Here is a 17,047-nt window from a genome sequence, read left to right as displayed (position 1 = left end):
CTTGCCCTCACATCTCAACTGGCCCCTCCCAGTTTTGTCCAGGCCCCTATGCTGTGTTCCCTCCCAGGATACGGGGACAGGACTGGGGTCCTCCCAGCGTGGAGCCCCCAGGGCCTCAGCACTGGCTTGGGAGGGGAGCAGAAACCAGGGGAGCCTGAGGGACGGTGACCATGGGGTCAGCCCCCTCGCTGCATCAACAGTGCTGAATAGGAGGTGGGGGCGGGCGGTGGGCACTGTGGTCACCCCTCCCCCTGGTGTCCTGAGACCACGGAGCTCACGGGGCTGAGCGACCACCGACCGCAGCCCAGCTGCCCGGCTCAGCCTGGCTGCCCCTCCCTGAGGGCAGCAGGAAGCACGAGTGGTCTCAGCGTCCCCCTGGGTGGAAGGAGCTGCTGACAGGAGTTGCCCCAGGCTCCCAGGTGGGGGTCAGCAGCACAGAGAAGTGGGGTCATGACCCCCCTTTGCTGGGCCAGTGGACAGCGGACACATACCATTGATTCATGGACTGTTGGTTGGAAGAATACAGGCAGCCCTTCCGTCCTCCGTTTCCGCACCATGACCATTCCCCGAGCACATCACCAGGGGGCGCTGTGCAGCTGCTCAGAACCGGCCGACCCCGAACACACCCGATGGTCCCCTGACCCTGCCCCAGGGCCCACTGGACTGAGCTGGGCGTGACAGCAGGTGCTTCCTCTCAGGGGACAAACTCTGAGCCTGGCCCCCGGCCTCCCGCTGGGAGTGAAGCTGCACACGGCGCCCAGGACCCACAACTGGAGGGTGATGGACTCAGGGCGTCATCAGGTCCCACCCGCTTCCCCAGGAGCAGAGGAGGGGAGGCCCCCAAGCCCACCCCTTGCACCGCTCCGCCTCCCCGCAGCCTCCTCTGCTGCTCCCCTGCTCTTTCCTAAGAGCACCCCTCTGACCCATGACTTTCCTCTCAGGCCCTGGGCTCCTCTCCCCAACCCTTCACCAGCGCCCTCCTCCTGCAGACCAAGGGCCCTCTACCAGCAGGGGCCGGGGTCCAGTCTTCCTTGACCAGACGCTCACCTCCTTGTCCTCCCTTGCGGCCTCTCTAGCCCTCCTACCGGAGAAGCCTCAGGTCTCCAGAAGCTCAGGTGTGAGCCCAGGGCATCCCCTCCCGGCCAGGGCTCTCACCGCTGCCTTACCGGGCCCTCCTTACCTCAGCTTATCGTCCTGTGGGCCCTTCTGAGTGTCCGAGATCACAGACCTGACCCGTCACGCACTTTCCCTCAACTCAGCTCTGAGGTGACCTAAGGCTCCCGTACCTCAGCCCGCCCTGTTTCACAAGCTGCTCAGAGACGAACCCTCCCCAGGGGAGATGCGATATGTGGCAGAGAGAGCTGGTTCTAGCCCTGCCTCACTCAAAGTCCAAAAACGTTAAGAATGCAAATATCTTTGTAAAAATATTATTACTGGATAGTATTTAAAATTTTCTAGGATACCTATGAAGTCATTTTAAAAAGAACTTTTTAATTAAAAAAAAAAAAAAAAAAGAACTGAAGTGAGGCCGGGGTGGGGGTAGGGGGGTCAGGCGCGTTGCAGTTCTCCTTTGTCGCGGCTTCCCCACACCTTCGAGTTGTACCTCCACGGGGCTAGAGGGGCCGGGGAGCGCAGCCCTCCCCCACCCACACCGCCCCCTCCTCCGCCGCCGCTGCCGCTGCCCACACACTCAGAATCCCTGGCCTCGCTCCCAGAGGCAGGGACCGTGCAGGTACGCGGGCGCCGGCCTCCGGCGCGTTCCAACCCGCGGGCCTGCCCGCCCGGGCATCGCCGACGCGCGCCAATTTCCGCATCCGGCTCCTGGCGCTTCCGGTCTTAGCGGGCCCATCTAGGCGGGTATGCTGCAAACCTCCAGATGCTGGTCTGTGGGATTCAGCAGATGAGTCTTCTATCCTTCTCTCATCTGTAAGCTGTTCTTCCCAACTGTTCTCTCAACATCCAGTGTCATCATGTCTACCTTACTCCTCAATCTGGATTTTGGCGAGCCTCCCCCCAAAAAGGCATTAGAGGGAAATGCCAAGCACCGAAAATTTGTCAAGAAGCGGCGACTCTTGGAACGGAAAGACTTCCTCAATAAGAAGAAGCAGCCCCCTAGCAAGGTGCCTAAGTTGCACTCAGAACCTTCAAAGAAAGGGGAAACTCCCAGGGTAGATGGCACTTGGAAGGCCGCTCCCCTTCCAAAGAAGAAGACAACAGCTGCCTCCAGCAGTGGGTCAGAGCAGTCCCTGGACAAGAAAACTGCAGTGCCTTGGCTGACCCCTGCCCCTTCACAGAAGGCTGGTTCTGTTGTGGCTAAAGTAGATTTGCTAGGGGAGTTCCAGAGCGCCCTACCAAAGATTAAGAGCCACCCAACTCACCCCCAGAAGAAGGGCTCCCAGAAGAATCCTCCACCCAAGAATGGCCCACAGAACTCCACCCAAACACATTCAGAGAGTAAATACTCTGGGGCATCCCAGAAGATACCAGGGAAGATGGTGGCAATTGACTGTGAGATGGTGGGTACTGGACCCAAGGGGCATGTCAGTTCCTTGGCTCGATGTAGCATTGTCAACTACGACGGAGATGTGCTTTATGATGAGTACATCCTCCCCCCCTGCCACATTGTGGACTACCGGACCAGATGGAGTGGTATCCGGAAGCAGCACATGGTAAATGCGACACCCTTCAAGATTGCTCGGAACCAGATCTTGAAGATTCTTACAGGAAAGATAGTGGTGGGGCATGCCATCCACAATGACTTCAAAGCCCTTCAGTACATTCATCCCAAGTCCCTCACCTGAGACACCTCTCATATCCCCCTCCTCAACCGTAAGGCTGACTGCCCAGAGAATGCCACCATGTCTCTGAAGAGTCTCACCAAGAAGCTGTTGAACCGGGACATCCAGGCTGGGAAAAGTGGACATTCCTCAGTGGAAGATGCTCAGGCCACCATGGAGCTGTACAAGTTGGTTGAAGTTGAATGGGAACAGCACCTGGCCCAGAATCCCCCTAAAGACTAGTACCAGTCGGGACACTGGTGATGCGGGCAGGCAGAAACAGCATCACGCCCAGGAGAGCAGGGCAGCGGGCCAATGGACAGCTCCACCAGCCCCACACCTTTGGAAGCTAGGGTTTCTGGGGAGAGGGAGGCTACACCCCAGGCTTAACATCCATTGAAATTTCACTTCAGGTGTTCTGTTGTGTGTCTGGTTAACCGTTCCATGGAAGGAGGACGCCTCCATGTCAGAACCCGGCCCTAGGCTGTTTACCTCTTAAAGGCTGCTAACCATGTGTTCCAAGGTGCTTTGCTTCTGGGAAAGTCTTTTGACTTTCAAAGGGCACGGCAAACCGGGAAATGTCTTTTCCCAAACTGCCTTATCACTCGGGTGGTCATGTGTCTCATTTTATGCCTTTCCTTTCAAGCAATTAACAGCACCCTCTTTCACTCTCAGAAGTATCCTGTTGGATGATGATTTGTGTGATCACAATGCATTTCTCAGACTCTGCTTTCTGCTCAGAGTCTACATCTGGTTTGTGTTGGGATATATCCACCTGTTCTTTCCACCTTGAATTCCAGAGGAGCCATTCCTGGTGAGGTTTAGTTCTCCTTAGGGTTATGGGCAGTAGAGGTAAGAGAAGACTTGGAAATCAGTTTTTCTGATTTAGGAAAGCAGTCTCCTAAAGTGATAGAGAAATTTATTTAATTTAAACCCCGCTTGCTAGGTTAAAGAAGAATTATAAAGTGTTTCAATGAGTTTTAGTCTTTTACTTTGCTAAACCAAGCCTCTGAAAACACAAATTATTCCCTTGATAAATTTTTTTATAAAGGAGAAAAAAAAAAAGAACTTACATGATAATTGGTTTTCTAAAATTGTACCCTTGTGAATGAAAAATTAAAAGAAAACATAGGTTTTCCATCAGTTTAATTCATGCACAGGTTTTAAGGAATGACTGTAGATTTTCACTAATCCATTACCACTTTCTGGTTCATTTAAAATCTCACACACCCAGAATGTAATAGCTATTCCTGTTCAGGGCAAACTACACTGAACCGTCCTTTTTGAGCCAGTCACTTCGAACTCTGCCTTCTTTAACCTGCTGCTGGGGATGGTTGGTCCTAAGAGCTATTGTGTATCAGGATCCCTGAGGACACACACTGCTCAGAGCCCTTCAGAGTCTCAGTAAAAACTGCCAGGAGCATCACCAGGCCTGCTCCCTGCAGCCTGTGCCCTGTGCCCGCAGGAGAGACGCCCAGGAGGGGTCAGTTCATAAGACAGGACATGGGCACGGGGTCCAGTGTGGGGAAAGCTTCACACACAGCAAGTTCTGTTCAGTTCAGTAGCTCAGTCGTGTCCAACTCTGTGTGACCCCATGGACTGCAGCACCCAGGCCTCCCTGTCCATCACCAACTCGTGGAGTTTACTGAAACTCATGTCCATTGAATCAGTGATGCCATCCAACCATCCCATCCTCTGTCATCCCCTTCTCCTCCTTCCTTCAGTCTTTCCCAGCACCAGGGTCTTCTCAAATGAGTCAGTTCTTCGCATCAGGTGGCCAAAGTATTGGAGCTTCAGGTTCAATATCAGTCCTTCCAATGAACATCCGGGACTGATCTCCTTTAGGATGGACTGGTTGGATCTCCTTGCAGTCCAAGGGACTCTCAAGAGTCTTCTCCAACACCACAGTTCAAAAGCATCATTTCTTCGGTGCTCAGCTTTCTTCACGGTCCAACTCTCAACTTTTCTATGACTACTGGAAAAACCATAGCTTTGACTAAACAGACTTTTGTTGGCAAAGTAATGTGTCTGCTTTCTAATATACTGTCTAGGTTGGTCATAGCTTTTCTTCCAAAGAGCCAGCGTCTTTTAATTTCATGGCTGCAGTCACCATCTGCAGTGATTTTGGAGCGCCAAAAAATAAAGTCTGTCACTGTTTCCACTGTTTCCCCATCTATTTGCCATGAAGTGATGGGACCAGATGCCATGGTCTTAGTTTTCTAAATGTTGGGTTTTAATCCAACTATTTCACTCTCCTCTTTCACTTCCATCAAGAGGCTCTTTAGCTCACACACACAGTGAAGATCCAGGCGTTTAGGAATGCAGAGTCCCACCTCAGGCCACTCTCAGGCCTCTCTCCACACGTTCACCCCCTCCTCAGAGAAGTGCCCCCTCTCCCTCAGGGCTGAGGGGACACACAGAGGAAGGAAGACTCTGCCCCCCAGGGGGAAGGCCCACAGAGGAGGGACCCTGCTGTCCTGCACAGAAGGAGACCCACCTTCCCGCTCCAGGGCTGGCACTGCCCTGACCTGATCCTGATCTGAGAGGAATCTGCATCTCAGACGGCCCTCGGTCCTGACCCCTGAGCAGTAATGGAAGCCATGAACAGACTCGCCCTGAGGATTTGAGGGGAGCCCATGATGGCCCTGAGTTCACGGGGACACAGGAGGGGCACCTGGCCTGGTGCTAAAGAGGGGACAGCGCCCAGAGCAGGGGGCAGGATCTGTCCTTGAAGGCTCTGGTCTCCAGGTCACAGGATGTGTGTCTGGGCCTGGATGAGGGGCGGGGGGCGCTCGGGGTCCATTCCTGAAGATGGCTGGCGGGAGGCAAGATGGACCCCCTGACAGAACTCCCTGACGAGGCCTGGTGGCCTCTGCTCAGGGCTCCCAGCTGTGACCTCCCACTGCTGGGGCCCACAGAGCCCCACCCCTGACAACACTCTGGCCGCCCAGGGCCCAGGGAGGGGTCAGTGTGATGCACGGGATCGTCTGCATGAAAGGACCCTCCCCTCTCAGAGCATGAAGAGGGGAAGGAGCGGTGTGGGGACTCTCTGCTCAGCTGTGGGGCCACAGAAGGCAGGACGCGCTGACCATGTCCACCATGGCCTGGTGCCCTCTGCTCCTCACCCCGGTCGCTCTCTGCACAGGTGACTGGATGGGGAGACAGGGGAAGGGTCTCAGGAAGACACAGGGGCCGGGCTCCATTCTCTAGTGTCTGGACCCCAGAGTCACCATCTCTGTCTCTCCCCCTTCCAGGATCCGGGCCCAGGCCATGCTGACTCAGCCGCCCTCCGTGCCCGGCACACAGGGTTGGAACAGAGGGTCCCCATCTCTTGTGCTGGAAACAGGAGTAACACTGGGGGTCATTATGTGAGCTGGAACCAACAGCTCCCAGGATCGGCCCACAGACTCCTGACTGGTGAAAACAGCAAACGACTCTCAGGGGTCCCAGATCGATTCTCTGCCTCGAAGTCTGGCAAGTCGGCCTCTCTGATCACTTCAGTTCAGGCTGAGGGCAACACTGATTATTACTGTTTCTCATGGGCTGACAGCTTGAAAGTGCATGGTGCTTCAGGCCAGAGTAGAAGGAGACAAAAACCTGCTTCCCCCACAGCCAGGGGCTCCCAGGGCAAGGTGCTTGCCCCTCCCTTTCTGGAGTCCCTGAGAGCACGGAACCCAGGGGACTGAGTGTCCCCTGACTCAGCACATCTGCCCCCTCAGCTCGACTCCCCTCCCCAGGGCAGCATCTCACAAGGGGTGGTCACACACCCCCTGAATGAAGGAGCTGCTGACAGCAGTTGCCCCCGGTTCCCAGGTCGGGGTCAGCAGCACAGAGCAGGGGGGTCAGTGCTGCCCTTGCTGGGTCAGTGGGCAGTGAACACACATTCCTGACCTTCCGCCACAGAAGGATGTCCTGTTAAAGGAAAAGGGAATGGAATTCAGAGTTTCTTCAAGTAATTTCCACACAGTCCAGGATCAAGTAAAAATTGTCACTTCTATCAAGAACCTGGAAATTAAATATTGAGGGGAAGTGAGACGGCATAGACATCAACGCTGAGATGCCTCAGATGATGAAATCAGGTGGCAGCTATTTTTAGGGACAATTCATCAAATCCATTTGATGAGCAAATACAAACACTCTTGGGTCCAAAGGAAAAGGAGATAAATGGAGGTGGGGAAAAGAAAGAATCATGAGAAAAGGTAGTCAGAATCATTTGAAAAGAAAATACATGAAAATAAAAGAGAATTCTCTGTATGTTATCAAAGACATATAACACTTATTATTTAATTCATTTATTTGTTCATTGACAGAGCATTTGGTGACAGGAAAAAGAGGCAGACCCTCCTTCCTCAAAAGGCTTCCCAGGTGTCACTAGTGGTAAGGAAGCCTCCTGCCAACGCAAGAGTCATAAGAGATGTGGGTTCTGTCCCTGGGTTGGGAAGATCTTCTGGTGCAAGAAACGGCAACTCACTTCAGTGTTCTTGTCTAGAGGATCCCGTGGACAGAGGAGCCTGGTGGGCTACAGTCCATGGGTCACAAGAGTCAGGCAGGATTGAGAACCAAGCAACTGAGCACCGCCTTGCTCACACTCTCACCACGGTGACTGTTCCCCACATAGGCCACCAGGGGGCGCTGTGCACCAGCTCAGACTGGCAAAGCCTCAACACACCCACGTGGCCCCTGACCTGGCCCTGCACCCAGGCTCAGTGGCCTGAGTTGGACGTTACAGCAGGTGCTTCCTCTCAGGGGACAGACTCAGAGCCGCGGCCCCCAGGCCTCCTCCTGGGAGTGACGCTGCCCACGGGACCGAGCACCCAGAATTGGAGGGTGAAGGGATCAGGTGGTCATCAGTCCCCATCCTCTTCCCAGAAACAGGGGAGGGGAGGAGCCCCCAGAAACCACCCCGTGCACCCCTCCAGCTCTGCTCAGCCTGCTCCTGCTCCTCCTCATCTCTTTGCTAAGAGCCTGCCCTCCCGCTCCCCTCATTCCTGACTTTCCCCCAATCCTGAGCCTCTCTCTCTACAAACCTGCACTGGTGACCTCCATGGTCATGACCAAGCTCAGTCTGTCAGAAGGTCATGGATGTGTTTCCAGATCTTCCTGAACTGGACACTCACTTCCTCCACCCCTCCCTGAATCTCACTAACGCTTCCTTCCCGGGAAGCCTCAGGTCTCTGGCTCTATGTGTGACCGCAGTTTGTTTCTTCCCTGCTCCTCCCCAGGTTCCCCTTGTTTCCCAAGAGATCCATGAAGCCCTCTAGTAGCTGATTTATCCCGTGAATGCTCACACTCCGATCTCTGTGCCCTTTAGTGAGGAATCATGTTGGGAGAGAAACCCTTGTCCTGAGATCTGGAAAATGATTCCTGGCTGAGGAGTGTCTATGCTCAGCTGCTGTGGGATTGATTTTTTGCACAGTGAGCAGAGAAGCTGTTGGGGCCCTCAGCTGGGGAATCAGGCACCCTCCTGGGGCTCTGACCCAGGGGCGCTCACTGATGCTCCATCTGGATCACGTCTAAGTCAGGTTTGCTCCCCGTGGTCACGTCTCAGTTTCCTGAGGACAACTGATCTGCCTTGTCATGGCCTGTGTCTCATCTCAGACCTGAGACGGACCCGTGGCTCTGATAGCTCAGCCTGCCCTGTTTTCACAGATAGAGCGTCCCGCTAAGACACGAAAATCCCTCAGTGGAGATGCCGTAAGAGTTAGAGAGACTGGTTCCGGCCCTGCCTCGCTCAGAGGCCAGTATAATTAAGAATGCCAATATCTTTGTAAAAATGTTCTTTTACTTAATAATAAAATTTCATAAGATACTGTCATGTGATTTAGTTAAAATTGTCTTATTTGATGAACAGAACCTACAAAGAAGATGATGTTTTAGAAGCAGTACCATGGCAATGCAAAATTAAAACAGAACCAGAGCCGAACACAACTTAGCGACTGAACATTTCCTTCAGTTATATTTATGCACCTATTTAAAGTTATGACCTTAGATTTTCACTAGTCCATGAACACATTTTGGTTCACTTAAAATCTCAAAGTCACACACCCACAGTGTAACACGCACAGGCACTACAGGGTGAACTAGCTTGGCTGTTCTTTTCCAACCAAACACTTTCTGAACTGTGTCATGTCAAAACCAGTCTTGGGAGAGTTGACTTGAAGAGTTCTGATCACTGGGTAACAGGAAGTGTGTCTGGACGGGACACCAGGGGGCTTTCCCAGGCTGTTCTGAAGGGTCCCGAACCCACAGTGTAACACGGAGTGGGGGGTGGTCATTTGCATGAATGGCCCCCAGTGGTGACCTCCGACTCCCAAGCCCCACACACCGCACCCCTGATCTGGCTACCCCGAGAGACAGGGACCTGACCCAGGGCCCAGGGAGGCGACAGAGACCTGGTGGGGGGGGGGTCATTTGCATGAAAGGACCCTCCCCCTCTCAGAGCATGAAGAGGGGAAGGAGCGGTGTGGGGACGCTCTGCTCAGCTGTGGGGCCACAGAAGGCAGGACGTCCTGACCATGTCCACCATGGCCTGGTCCCGTCTGCTTCTCACCCTGGTCGCTCTCTGCACAGGTGACCGAATGGGGGGACAGGCGAAGGGTCTTGGGAAGACTCACAGGCCCTGCTCCCTGCTCTCGTGTCTGGTCCCCAGTGTCACCATCTCTGTCTCTCCCCATTCCAGGATCCTGGGCCCAGGATGTGCTGACTCAGCCACCCTCCGTGTCCGGGTCCCTAGGTCAGACGGTCACCATCTCCTGCACTGGGAGCAGCAACAACATTGGCTATGGCAATTATCTGAACTGGTACCAACAGATCCCAGGATCGGGCCCCAGAAGCCTTATCTATGGTACTACCATTCGATACTCGGGTGTCCCCGACCGGTTCTCCGGCTCCAGTTCTGGCAACACAGCCACCCTGACCATCACTTCGCTCCAGGCTGAAGACGAGGGGGACTATTACTGTGCAACTTACGGAAGTAGTAGCTATGAAGATTGCACAGTGCTCCAGGCCTGGGGGGAAGTGAGACAATAACCTGCTCTGCTCCTGACATGGGCCTCCCAGGGCTGAACCATCTCTGTCAAAGCAGACACTGTAGCAGCAGCTGTGAAATGGACATAAATCTTATTTCATTTCACACGGTGGGAACAAGAACGTTTGGCTGTACTTCACAGCTTACTGCCAAAGTTTTCACCCCAACGCCCTCAGCTGCTCTTCCCAGTCCTTCTGCTCCACGTGAGACCATTAAGTGGAAAGCAAATTTGTTCAAACCAGCAATTTCAAACCAACTGATTCAAACACTATCATTTTAATTTCTGATCTTGAGTAGTGTGTTTTCCTATTATTTTCAACTGATAATTTAGAAGAATCTCAACTTAATGGCCGTATTGTTAGCTGTCGTCTCTATGGTTGCAGGTATATGAATTCTGCCCCTGGTTATTCTTGGTTTCTCTCACACAGGATAGCTAAGCCCCTAGAGCTGGTTGGTGTGGGCGTCCACACCGCAGCCCTGATGCCCTGGACTGTGACACCATCAGTGGTGTGTCACGGTACGTGTGTGGGGAGACCCCTGTCCCCCCCAGACCACAGGTGACGCTGTGGCTTCCCACACCCTGAGCAGGGACATCACTGTCGCCGCTGTGCTCTATACTGGGACCAGCAGGAGCCAGCGAGGCCTCCTCAGTCCTCCTGTCCTACCACTCAGACTCCAGGAAGAACCAGGCTCCGGGGTCCCCCGCGGGTTTTCAGTATCCAAAGGTGCCTCGTACGACGCAGGGCTCCTGCTCGTCTCTATGCTGGAGCCTGAGGACGTGGCTGACTCTGACCGTGCAGGCTGGTACAACAGGGCTTCTCACAGAGACACAGGCAGATGGAAACCGGGACAAGAACCTCAGCCTGTCAGGGGCTTGTTTTTAGAGAACTGTCAAATTTTAAATAAATTCCCCAGAATCAATGAATTCCTGGGGCATGTTCTAGTTCATAATAATTGTACTCCCAATTGTTCAGTCAGTTTTGCTGAAGTCTCAGAAAATGTAAACAGATTCTGATACCACTGAAGTGCACCCCGATCATCCATGTGGACAAGAGAGCCGTGGAGCTGAGCTCCCTTCCCTGAGATCAGGAGCAGGAGGCTTTCCCAGATGCGCCTTCTGCAGAGTCTGTGGACCATCCCAGCAGGCGGATTGTCCCCAAGGGAGTGGACTGTGCTCCTGAAAGTTCAGAGCAGAGACCCTGAGGAGTGAGGGGCACCAGTGATACATCGCAGCAGGCAGGGAACCCCGGGAGTGGTTCTCCTGACCCACACCTGCTCGCTGTGTCCTGCCCTCCCCTCCTCTCCTCTCCACACCATCGGAGCATTTCCTACTTCAGAGTCGGGGTGGTCTGTGGACTGTCAGGAGCAGGGGCTCCACATATATGTCCACGTCCCTCTGCTTATGATGCCCCTGATGAGCGCAGATGCGAGAGCACCATCTCCTGCAGAGGGAGCAGTGGGGACACGGGATCCCCATGGCAATGATGACCAGGGATTCCAGGCAAAGCCCTGCCTTTGTGACCAGGACAGAGTTGAGGGACCCTGAGAGGTTCAGCCCTGCTCTCTGGCTGCTGCTGGGTCCACACGCCCTCCTGGATCACTTTGGACCCCATCCTGATTAGGAGGCTGGTCATCAGTGTCACACACCTAATCACTAACCACAGCCACAAGGAATTCCCGTGTGATGGGGATGTCTGATGGAAGTTTGCCCTCTACTCCAGGGTGGGACCCATCACTGCCCTGAGCCTGACGGTGCCCTCAGCAGTGCTGGGTTAGGTCTCTGCTGCCACTTGTGCTGTTAAATCCAAGCAGTCTCACCTCCTATCCAGGTGCATCTTTATGGGGTCCATGAAATTGTCTCCCTTTCTCTCTGGTCTCCAAATCCTAGCAGAATGCCCATGTGCCCAGATACACAGGGTCCCTCACAGGTACTGAGCAGGATGCTGAGGAAGGAAAGCCCAGCATCTGTGCCCTGGAGCCCCAGGGGGCCTCTCCCATCCCCCGAACATTCTTCTCCTGCTCCAGGCTTTGTGCTCTGCCTCAACCCTGACCCTTAGGGAAGCTGGGTCCTCCCTTTCCCCAGGGATTGCTGCCCTCCTCTCCAGGTACTGGGAGACCCTCCCCAGTAGGACACGCCTCTCAGACTCCACACTTGCCCATATCCTTGTCTTTTGCCTCATGGTCTCTCCCACTTTTCCCTCCCTGGTTCCTTGTTTGAGATGATATTGGATAAATGTCACTATTTTGGACACAGACCTTATAAACCCACCTCCATTAAATCTCCATGGATTCTAACAACTGAAGGTTAGAAGGTTAGACTTCACCATGTCCAGTGAAGATCAGGTAATGGTCATAAGGGTTTTTCAACCAGAGATGAAACAAGAGCCCAGACAAGGATGAGATTCCCATTTATAGGCATAATCTTTTATACCAAACATTTAATATAGAAAGCTTACAAAATTAGTCTAAAAACATCTTTAAATATCTGAGTCAAAAAGAAGTACTGTGAGGACCATGATGAAGGGTAAATGAGAACCCCTGGAAGTGATCAAGAAGAGATTTGTTGTACCTGAGAGCCTCCTATTCTCTTTGCAAAGAGAGAGATAAGAACACAGCCATGCAGTCCAGGCTGGGAAGGTCCCGGGAGGCCCTGCAAATTCAGCCTTGACTACACATCAACCTGAGAAAGAAACTCAGACAGAATCATGACCAGACACAACCCATGGGCACGCTGGGTGTTTGAATCCTGGGACTTAGTTCAGGTGGTTGTGTTCTGGTAGAGAACCCACGAGCTAGGCAGAGCAAACTCAGACATCAAGGAATCTGGAAATTCATTAGTTTACCAGCCTGCCATTTAAGGGTCTGAGGTCATTAGGTACCTGGAAAAATTAATGACCAGGCCCAAACTCGATGAAGGGGATTCATTCTACTGCCCTGGGTGGTGACATCAGAATGACCCTCCTGCAAGTGTGAGAAAGCCCTTCCAGGAGGCTGTGGAGTGAAGTGGGGGAGGAGGAGGTCTGAGTCCAGCAAGGGGCGCTGTGGGCCTGGTCCTGAGAGCTCAGGGTCCTGGCCAGGCAGGCTGGCACCTCCTCCCCTGGCTCTTGCCCCCGGGGGCAGCAGGGTCCTCACTGGAGGGTGACTCTTCTGAACCTGGGCCCCCAGGGGACATGACAGCTTTCAGCTCAGAGCCACAGGCTTGCCTCTCAGTTCCTGGTCCTCTGTCATGGGGTCAGTGCCCAGACCTGACATCCAACCAAAGACAGGGACGGTCATACAGCAAAAATGAACTTCCTTCAGTAACCTCGACCTCCAGGGATACCTGGACAGGGGATGAGAGACCCCTGCAGAGGGGCTGCCCGTTGCCGACAGAACGCCCGGTGTTCACAGTGGAAGAGGGATGAAGGCAAGGACCCTTTGTCACCATCTATGTCATTTAAAAATGTTCCCTGTTGTGTTATTTGGCAATTTCAACATTTTAGAGTGAAATATGGAAATTGATATTGTTTCAGTTTTTGTGGCTCCCTTACTTGTTCCTTCCTGTTATATTAATACTTTATATTAACACTTGTAACATGAAATATATGAAATCACAAGTTCTGTCAAACTGTCATCAATATGTTGGTATAATAAGAAAAGAATTAAGTAGGAATACATATTATTCACCTCTATGAGTTGAGGTTCTCAAACACCTCTGACAAAAATCATGGGAATTTTATTAAACAGCTACTTTAGCAGCAAATCTAACATGAATAGAAACTAAGAATAGTATTTACATTTTTATGTCAAAGAAACAAGAGATGAACAAGACTTTTCCCATCTCTTCCACACACGTTAAAACTTGAGATGTCTGAGCTCCTTCTCGTCCTCGTTGTCCCCACATCCCTCCTCCCTCCCGAGTCCATCAGCTCCACAGCAGAACCACAGGGAAGGGAGTTTTACAGTGTCCACGGTGCTCACCACACCTACCTGTTCACACATGGTGCTTTTCTATTTCTGATGATGAGACATGTATGCCAGCTTTGTTGGAACTGAACTTGCACGCCATCATAACTGCATGAGGACATGGTGACCTTTACCCCTAAAATCCGCGGCTCTTTTGGAAGCTACTCCCCATGGTCATGGCTGTTCATAGCACAGGAGGCTGTCACCCCAAGCCTGGCCCTGTGTCTCTACATGTCACTCCCCACCTCCAGGCCTGGACCCCCACCGCTGGGACTACAGACACTTTACAAGATTGTGTTCAAGGGCCACGCCTTAACCTTCACACCAGACACAGGTTCTGGATACTCTACTGGGCTCAGGGCTGGAGTCACAAGGATGGGCAGCATCAGAGAGATGGGACACAGCGGTTCCCTGAGAAGGACAGAGAGTGTTCAAAAGATGGGCTCAGGTTTGGGAAAGGCTAGATTATTGGGGAAAGAGAGGATGACTTGCAAACTCCTCCTTCAGCCTCGAACTCTTCAGGGAGTAGATAGAGGACTGAGGTCACCAAGGTCTCGGGAGCACATTTGCTGAAAGACGTCACCCCATCACTCAGGGGCTCCTTCCGGTTCTGTCCCCACTCTGTGTGAGGTCCAGCATCTGCCTCCTTCAAGTCCCCCCAGGGACCTTAGGTGACCTGGGCAGGGAGAGGCAGGAAGTGATTTGCATGAGGCCCCTGCTCCTCCTGACAGGCTGGAGGCGTGAAAAGGCCCAGGACCCCATCTCCAGCGCAGGAGGCTGAGGAGCCTGCGTCCCGGGAGGGTCCCCACCATGGCCTGGACGGTGCTTCTGCTGGCTTACGGCTCAGGTCAGGGGTCAGGACTCAGCACCCTTGGGGCACCTCCACGCAGGGTCTCAGGGCACCTCATCACCATAACAACCCCTTTGTCTTCTCTGTCGCTGTTTGGGGTAGAAGCTCAGACTGTGATCCAGGAACCGTCACTGTCAGTGTCTCCAGGAGGGACGGTCACCCTCACCTGTCGACTGAGCTCTGGGTCAGTCACTACGTACAACGAACCCAGCTGGTACCAGCAGACCCCAGGCCAGGCTCCCAGAAATGTTATCTGCAACACAAACAGCCGCCCCTCTGGGGTCCCTGATCACTTCTCTGCCTCCATCTCTGGAAACAAAGCCACCCTCACCATCACGGGGTCCCAGCCCGAGGACGAGGCTGACTCTCACTGCTTACTGGACAAGGGCAGTGGTTCTTACAGCTGCACAGTGATGGGAGCTCCTGGGGAAGTGCAAATAAAACCTGCCTGTGCTCAGAGGGCTCAGCCTTTAGAGGCAGGAGAGGGCGGAAGTGGTCAGCTCCCCTATGGGGACGGAGGCTCCGGATCCATCCCCTGTCTAATGGTTCATGGCCCCGCGCCTCCTGCAGTCTCTCCCCAGGTGTGTCCAGGTCTCCAAGAGGATGGGTAGAGGGGCTCAGGTGCACATTTTATCAACAACATAGAGACTCAGAGATCCCCAACAGCCAGCATGACCCTTCTTGTTCAGAGTTTCAAGAGACATACTCAATTTCGTTAACTTGATGATGGAGAATAAAGGAATCCCTAAACACTTCTTTATATGTGTGCAATAGCCTGATCCACAGAACATGTGCTGGTCTGATTATACACCACGTGCTCACAGTCATCGCCCTGAAGCTAATCATGGAAAAGAAGCTTTGAAAGCCTGCAAGTCTGATACTGCCCCAGACAGCTCCTGCTCTCTGGAAGTCTTTTCTCAGACTTCTAGGCTTTTTTTATTTTCAAATCTGACATAGTTTCAATATTTTAAAATGACATATGAAATTTCTATGAATTTTATTGACGACCATATTGGTAGCTTTTTCAGCACACATATCCGGGTATATAGATGTATAAAATGTATATGTATACATGTGGGTGCACGTATGCACATGTATTTGACGATGAAAGTGCTGCTCCCTGAGAGGCGGGACAGTCGGTGTCAATCGCTAACTGTGCTCACAGCACACGGCATGGCTGGGTATGCTCCTAGGCTGACAGTGAGCCGGCATCAGCCCGGCCCAGCACCACTTCCACCGAGTGTTGGTCTGTGGGGATCATAAGGGGCGCTGAGGGTCTCCCCAGGGTCTGACCTGTGGGCAGCCCCTGCTGTGTGGCCCCCGCCCCCACCAACTACTAGGTCTGGATGAGTGGGTCTCTGTGTGTGATGGGCACTCAGCAGGGTGTCCTCTCTGGCCTGGGCAGGGTCCCTGCTCACAGGCCACTGTGGATCCCGGGAGATGCTTCCTCCTGGTCGCTCCTGGGGGGCAAACTCTGAATCTCCCTGCCTCAGTCCGATTCGCTAAACTCACCCATCAAAGAGGGGAGTTGAAAGAGATTGTGTCTGTGATTCGGGTAAACAGCAACCACAAGACCATAACAGGACTGAACCCTTGGCGCTTGATAGAGCGGCCATCCTGGGGCCCGCCCTGAGCTGCTCTACGTGGGGCTTGGCCCCACTCGGGGGATGGAAGGACTTGTGTCCTCGCCCTGGAAGAGGAGACCCGGGATGCGGAGGCGGGAGCCCTGAGTGCAGATCTGGGCTCAGAACAGCAGCAGGAAGGGCTGAGTGGCCAGCACTCCAGCCGTGAGCGATCCTGACTCTGAGGTCAGCTCAGCCGGGGTGGGTGAAGGGGAGGCTGTGGGCACAGGGGTGTCTGTGAGGAAGGGCAGGCAGGCCCTGGATGCAGTGGGGGAGCTTTGAGGGCGCCCCAGTGAATGAGGGAGGCGCAGAGTGTGGCGATGGCACAGCCCGTGATGTCACTTCCCCAGGACCCACCGTCTCCAGGGCCCCTCTCCAGGGAGAAGAAGCTTTTGGGAGATCCCGCATCTGTGAGAAAGGGGGAGGTGTCGTCATGTTCCCCACAGACTGTCCCCAGTCCCCTGACGCTTGGTTCTGACATGTGTTTGTGATGGAGGGGTGTGTGTTTGTGTGTGTGTGTGTGTGATGGAGGTGTGTGCTTGTGTGTGTGATGGAGCAAGGTGTGTGTGTGTGTGTGTGTGTGTGTGTGTGTGTGTGTGATGGAGGTGTGTGTGAGAGATGGAGGTGTGTGTGTGTGTGATGGAGGGGTGTGGTGTGTGCGTGTGATGGAGGTGGGTGTGGAGCAGGAAGGGCTGGAGGAATGTCAGGATCACAGCTTCTACTTTGGGGAGATGGCACAATCTGGGGCCGGCAGGCGAGGCTTCCTCTGTGCTTCCCTAGGGCCTCAGAGGCTCAGAAGAACTGGCCCACAGCTGACTCCTAAATA

At 53.6% G+C, this 17,047-nt stretch overlaps 1 protein-coding gene and 2 gene segments (V, D, J or C); all 3 read left to right on the top strand.

The window, feature by feature from the left end:
• Positions 1 to 1,832: 1,832 nt before the first annotated feature.
• On the top strand, positions 1,833 to 3,783 carry LOC133055688 (interferon-stimulated 20 kDa exonuclease-like 2). The gene is given in 1 exon segment (XM_061140818.1): positions 1,833 to 3,783. A coding segment is annotated over 1 exon segment (1,050 nt). The 5' UTR covers positions 1,833 to 1,970; the 3' UTR covers positions 3,021 to 3,783.
• A 5,485-nt stretch (positions 3,784 to 9,268) lies between these two features.
• Positions 9,269 to 10,065, top strand: LOC133056295 (immunoglobulin lambda variable 1-40-like). The segment is given in 2 exon segments: positions 9,269 to 9,347; positions 9,457 to 10,065. Coding segments are annotated over 2 exon segments (405 nt in total).
• Positions 10,066 to 14,559: 4,494 nt separating this feature from the next.
• Positions 14,560 to 16,329, top strand: LOC133057926 (immunoglobulin lambda variable 8-61-like). The segment is given in 3 exon segments: positions 14,560 to 14,596; positions 14,702 to 15,009; positions 16,207 to 16,329. Coding segments are annotated over 3 exon segments (468 nt in total).
• Positions 16,330 to 17,047: the final 718 nt, after the last annotated feature.

This window comes from Dama dama, chromosome 5 (genome assembly GCF_033118175.1).
Source record: "Dama dama isolate Ldn47 chromosome 5, ASM3311817v1, whole genome shotgun sequence".
Lineage (NCBI taxonomy): Eukaryota > Metazoa > Chordata > Mammalia > Artiodactyla > Cervidae > Dama > Dama dama.
This window is presented reverse-complemented; position numbering and strand designations above follow the sequence as displayed.